The sequence below is a fragment of the Laccaria bicolor genome, genomic scaffold, assembly GCF_000143565.1.
Source record: "Laccaria bicolor S238N-H82 LACBIscaffold_42 genomic scaffold, whole genome shotgun sequence".
NCBI classification, from domain to species: Eukaryota; Fungi; Basidiomycota; class Agaricomycetes; order Agaricales; family Hydnangiaceae; genus Laccaria; species Laccaria bicolor.
The window spans coordinates 24,370-30,882 of NW_001889913.1; the positions used below are offsets into that span (position 1 = coordinate 24,370).

Genomic DNA, 6,513 nt, shown 5'->3' on the forward strand with positions numbered 1-6,513 from the left:
ATGAAATATCCTAAAAGAAATGAAAGGACCAGATGCCCCAATGAAATCTCCTAATGAGAAATGTAAGAAATCATAATGAAAGTGTCAAGCAGCATAATGAAATATCCTAATGAAAGCGCCAAGAAGCCTAATGAAATATTCTAATGAGAATTCCATGAAATGGTAATGAAAGAGTCAAGGAGATGAATGAAATATCCCAATGAAAATTCTAAGAAAATCTAATGAAAGCACCAAGGAGCCTAATGAAATATCCTACTGAGAACTGTAAGAAATGGTAATGAAAGGGTCAAGGAACATAATGAAATATTCTAATGAAAATTCAATGAAATGGTAATGAAAGGGTCAAGGAGCTGAATGAAATATCCCAATGAAAAGTTTAAGAAATGGTAATGAAAGGGCCAAATACCTAATGAAATATCCTTATGAGAAATAGTAATGAAAAAGCGAAGGAGCCTAATGAAATATCCTAATGAAAATTCTAAGAAATGGGAATGAAAAAGCGAAGGAGCCTAATGAAATATCCTAATGAAAATTCTAAGAAATGGCAATGAAAAAGCGAAGGAGCCTAATGAAATATCCTAATGAAAATTCTAAGAAATGGTAATGAAAAAGCGACGGAGCATAATGAAATATCCTAATGAAAATTCTAAGAAATGGCAATGAAAAAGCGAAGGAGCCTAATGAAATATCCTAATGAAAATTCTAAGAAATGGCAATGAAAAAGTGAAGGAGCCTAATGAAATATCCTAATGAAAAGTCTATGAAATGGCAATGAAAGGGCCAAAGAGCTTAATGAAATATCCTCATGATATCTCATTATTCTTGCCTATATCTTATGAAAGATTCCAGTGATAAATTGAATGAAATAGATGGGCAATCCTAATGAGATGCCTTTCATAAAACCTGTGGCAGTATACACATTGCCTCTTGGACAGTTGTCATAGATTAATCATAAAAGTGGTAGCCACCAGTCTCTCATCTCTCAGAGCTCACTGCCATTCTGTCTCCCAACAAGAAGGTTTGCGTGACGTCACATCGCTCCATATACCTCCACTGACCACTCTTCACGTGTCACGTCGCAGCAGGTCTAATTGGGTTCTCACTCGACTCATCAACAAGATTTTGAAGGATCTCCGTGACTGCCACATGAATGACAACAAACATCACTTCAGCTCCCATGTCCCCGCTTTTTTCACTGCCTCTAACGCTATCGCCATTGAAAGGCTTATTGACTTAAGTTTAAGCAGCCGAGGCATGTTGCTTTTCAAGGACGGACCCAGGCCAGCATGAGTATCTCTTCAACGCGACTGGGATAACTCCTTGCATCAAGTGCGAGGCGGAGTGGGCTCTCAGGTGGGTCTCAGAGCAAGAGTCAACTTTCACTGAGTGTCACTGTAAGATTCTTTGCGATAACATTAAGGGTATGTTTTCTGCCGCTGCCGTCCTCTCATACACTCACCAGTCGCATAGGTATCATGAGGCCTGCTAATCATTGTCTCGCTCGTTGTGGAGGTGTGAAGCATGTTTTGGTCTTATCTATGACATCAGCAAGATAGCACATTGTTTGGTGGTGCTTGTGACAGTTGGCGTGTTTGAGCTGCTTGCGAAACACAGAAAAATCGGCCAAGCATTCCAAGTTCAATCCCAACCCAGACCAAAAATTTCCAAAAAACCCCAATTTAGCCAAGACCTCAATTCAAGGTAATTACTGCAAGCTAAACAAGTTTTATTACAATGTGGTACTACATGTTAAAAGCAAATTTCGTGAGCATGGTGATCAGCATACTTATTGACAAAGTATGATTCAAACACATCGAGTGAATAAGAAAAATGGAAGTCAAACGGAAGAACATCCTGCCCGAAAACAGGTAAGAGGTGTGCACTACGAAGGAAAGTGTCAAGGTGGAGAATGGAAACAATACATTGACCGTTCCGGTATGTCTCAGGTTGAACCTTCCACATCCCTGTTTCCGAATCGGGTGCCGTGCCCACACGTTTGAACCAATCGACGAGTGCACATGGGTATGTCTTCCCATCATACTCAAATGAAAAGAGAAGTTTTACCCGGACCACACTCATCCCCCTCATGCCCGGCTTGTCTTGGTCCTCAACTACTAACACGCAATTGCGTCGTGGCCCGTGCTTTCGCCAAGATGGAGTGGACCGTATACGCTCAGTTCGCATGCCCCGAATGCCTGACTCGTCGCTTGGTGCATAGAAGGTGGCGACGGCAGAGTGAAAGACAGACACCTTGCTTGTTGGATATGGGCATTGCTGAATGGGTATGTCGGCTGATGAGGTGCCGTCGTCTGTGTGGAGTTGGTCATAGAGGAAACATCGGGTAAGTTCAACGAGTGGAGGGCAGCCAATGTGGTTGGCCAACTCAGCGAGGCGGCGTGGATAAGCTCATACTAGAAAGTATGGATTAGTGACAGCAAAGTAGTAGAGATTGAAAGAAAACTTACTTCGGGTTCTTGCCAGTGCAACATTCCCAGTCACATACTTGTCGATGACGCCAGTGTCCTCGTCATCGTCGCCGAGGGGTATGATAGGTTTTGGAGGTGGCAAATGGGAAGGGGGAAGCATCCGACGCTCAACGAAATCCACGCGTGCTCGAAGGAGCTTGTCCAGCCGCTGATTGGTAAGCAGCATCTGCCCCAAAGCTTCGTAGCGATTTGAATGACGCCAAGGCCGTTTGACAGCGGTAATGTGGCGGGACTCAGTGATTGATGAACATAGCCCACCAGGAGCCCCAAACTCCTGGATTTGATGGATGAGGTGGACAAGAGAGTGTTGGCGGGGAAGGTTGAAGCCGGTAGGTCAAACACCGGATGTACGAAAAGTTTCACGGTGTGTGTGAAACCTCTCAATGGCCGTCTGGAGCGCGGCAAGTGATTCTTGAGTGATGTCGGCTCGACGGGCAATGTAGCAGGCATCCAAAAATGCGCTGATACATTGCACCATTTTGGGGGGTACATATCCCGAGATAGCTGGAAGATAAACCTATTTTTGTTTTAAGTAATGGTACAATACCTAACGAAAAAGATTTTACCTTCATGAGAGCCTTTGAGTCATCACCCGTCCACTGCTTGAACCGGCGACCATGAGGAAAGCGGCAAAGTCCTGAAAATAATGGTGCTGCTGCGATACTTGACAGGTTTCAGAGTAATCTCGACAGTGGGAAGGAAGAAGGTACCAACCGGTGGTCAATGTCATCCAAAATCTCATTAGCCCGAGCTTCGCTGTGTTCGAGGTAAAGGTAATCGCCGACCCCTTGGACTAAATGGTCTTTGAATGTACCCTTGATCAATTGATGGAGTAGATCCGCTGACAGCATTTCGTGGATGTCGGCGTGTGGAAAGTGGAAGGTAAATGGCTGTAGAGTGATAAGAATGGATGTTTGTTGAAGACGAGAAAAACTCACGGTAATGTCATCATCAATACCATACTCATCCCATAATCTTTTCGAATCAAGCTCATTGACGAGCCCTTCTGTGAATCGTCGTGAGCGGCTATCCGCCAACCCATCTAGGTTTGTTGGAAGAGCCGTGCATCTGGATAGGGATTTAATCAAAGCTTAAAGTTTCTAAAAAATGAACGCACTTTGGACACCAATTTTGAACAATTCTGGCAAGGTAAACCTGCTCGGGGTAATCGGTGATGTAGGTGGCAAGGTCATAGATCACACGCCGAAAATGGCCATCAGGGCAGCGGCGGACCACAGGTTTGATCATCCCTGGACGGAATGTCTTCAGGATAGCCGTGATTGAGTCATGGTACAACTACTGCTTGAACTTGCGAAAGGCGGGGTCGTTATCATACTTTCGGTCACCTGGCAATGTCATTAGTTACGAAATATTGGCAGTCATATTTTACGAACTTTTGGGGATCACTAAGAAACCAGCAGGCGCGACAGCGTTACGGTGTGCGCGGCGAACTGTGTTGAAGAGGTTGCCACCAGAGATGTAAAATGGGTGGTACTCGACATGGCCAGTTGCAACAGAAACAGTTGTCTTGTCACTGCCCGCAATGATGGGACAGTACAACGCTCCTTCTGTAGTGGGATCTTCTTCATAGATTTTATCCTAGAAATGAGACAAACTTGAAATAAAAGTTTCGGAAGTAAATAATCTAGACTCACGCAATGACGCCAAGCATAATTTCCTGACATGAAGTCACTCCAACACCGCTTCCCAGATCTGTCAAGACCAACATAAGGTGCATAATCGAAGTGGCCATTGAACTCCGGGTTGTCAAGCATCTGGGTCATGATGACCTCAGGATCCCGAAACCAGACCTCGTACTCCGCCGACTTCCAAGAGGGATCACTAGGCTGTACATCCCCGGTATAGCTCACAGTAAAACATTTCCATGGTGCATCACCAAGCTGAATTGTGTCGATGCTGGAGTACATATGCTCGTATGAGGTGAAGGGACCCAGTTGATCAGATTTCATCTTATCTAAAGCCCATATCTCCAGAAGTTCACTTCAGTCACCCACCTTGAACAAGCTATTAGCCTTGAAACATATAGGTATATATCCAGGCTAATAGGTTCCTTGGCCGTTTATTTTTTGCCTCTGGAGGAAAATATATTATTGCATTGGGCAAAAATGTTTGACCTTCAATATTGTGACCAGAAATATTTGGGTTGATATATTGCATTGAAAAATATCCTAGCCATCTGAAAGTGGTCAGAAATGTTTGAAGCATGTTAGAGTGGTAGGAAATATTTGAAGTGTTTCCGACTGGTCGGAAATGTTTGAAGCATGTTAGAGTGGTCGGAAATATTTGAAGTGTTTCAGACTGGTCGGAAATGTTTTAGCTATGTCACACTGCTGAAAAATCTTTTGGTTATGTCACACTGCTAAGAAATGTTTGAGCCATGTCACACTGCTGAAAAATCTTTTGACCATGTCACACTGCTTGGAAATGTTTTAGCCATGTCACACAGGCAAAAAATTTCCTGCCAGTGTCACGGAGTATCTGGGGTCCTAGTTTCAAAAAAAAAACTTCAAAAATTTCTGACCATTCAAACTTTTATCTTCTGGATTCAACTTTTCTACAAAATTTATCATAAAGATAATTTTGGTCCTAAACTTGCCGTTTTACTTTTATATTATATTTTTATTATAGAAACAGCAGATTATATATTGCATGCAACTGTATCTATTGGTATTCAGCTATTTGTTATATAGTTATAGCCTCTAAATTCTGCTTCATCAGATAATAAAGGTTTTTACTGACTGCTCTTATATTGAGTTTATATTGGTGATTGCCTATAATAGACTGGCCCTAGTTACTGAATCATTACTGTTGTCTATTATTCATGCAAATTACCAGAGATAAATATTGGCTGATGTGCAAGCCATATTGTTGTACACCACTGAACGTAAGTGTCCCTAGGGTAGTGGAACAGCTGTTGGAATGTCTAATGGACAATGCAACCAAAGTTGTTGTAACTCTAGGAGTAGGTCATTCTAGCCAATCGATCAATAGCTAGGAGCCATGGAATGTGACAGTTCATAGTACCCATGCTCCGATCTTCATGGACAGTACCATTGGAGAGTGCTATGATTATGCAAGTCATGAAGGTGCCTCCACATGTATTGCCTAGTATTCAAGTTAGAGCTGTTAGTAGGGCTTCAAGTTGAGCAACATGAGCAATAGTGGTCAAAGAGATAGATTCTCTCATGGACTATATGAGGTGTAATATATTTGGAAATATGTACAGACCAAGTAAACAGTGCACCAAGATCTATTTACATCACATGATCTTTTTCATTTTTCTAATTATATTTGTATTAATTACTATATTAGCAAATTTGCACAGGCAATGTATATACTCAATATTGTCAACAATGGGTCCATTTTCTTATTTTTCTGGCTATATTTGTATCAATTACTATATTAAAAAATGTGCACAAACTATGTTCATAGTATGTCAATATTGTCAATAATAGTACATTATTTTTCTTCTAATTTTCTGGCTATATTTTCGTTAATTACCATACTTGGAAATATGCACAGACGAAGTAAACAATACATCAAAATTATCACATATTATTTGAATTTTTATTTATTTTTCTGCCTATATTTATGTTGATTACCATATTGGAAAATGTGCACAGACCCTGCATATTGTACCCCAATATTTAACATTACTTTATTACTTTAATTTTAATTTTAATTTATTTTTCTGATTTTCTAGCTTTATTGAATTTCCTCTATTATTTTCCCTCTTTCTCTTCAATTTTTCATGTGGAAATGGAATACTTACTCTATTTTGCAATTGTAGTAGCCACACTATTCTGGTGTAAATACTAGATAACTGCCAAAATCTTTGATGGCTATCACATGATATGTCACATGATCAGACCACATGACATATCACATGATCTATATCACATAATCAGACCACATGACATTGTCACATAATCACATCACATAACTACTATATGACATGATTGATCACATGTCATATCATATGACTGTATCATGAACAACTATATGA

At 41.0% G+C, this 6,513-nt stretch overlaps 1 protein-coding gene across 1 annotated transcript; it reads right to left on the minus strand.

Moving 5' to 3' along the window:
• Positions 1-1,749: 1,749 nt before the first annotated feature.
• LACBIDRAFT_309800 (uncharacterized protein) lies at positions 1,750-4,456 on the minus strand (the record flags this gene model as incomplete). The annotated part of the gene is made up of 9 exons (XM_001887111.1): positions 1,750-2,405; positions 2,466-2,760; positions 2,827-3,003; positions 3,053-3,149; positions 3,201-3,376; positions 3,425-3,554; positions 3,604-3,736; positions 3,881-4,085; positions 4,142-4,456. The coding sequence occupies 9 exons, from the start codon at positions 4,454-4,456 to the stop codon at positions 1,750-1,752; spliced, it is 2,184 nt and encodes a 727-aa protein (XP_001887146.1).
• Positions 4,457-6,513: the final 2,057 nt, after the last annotated feature.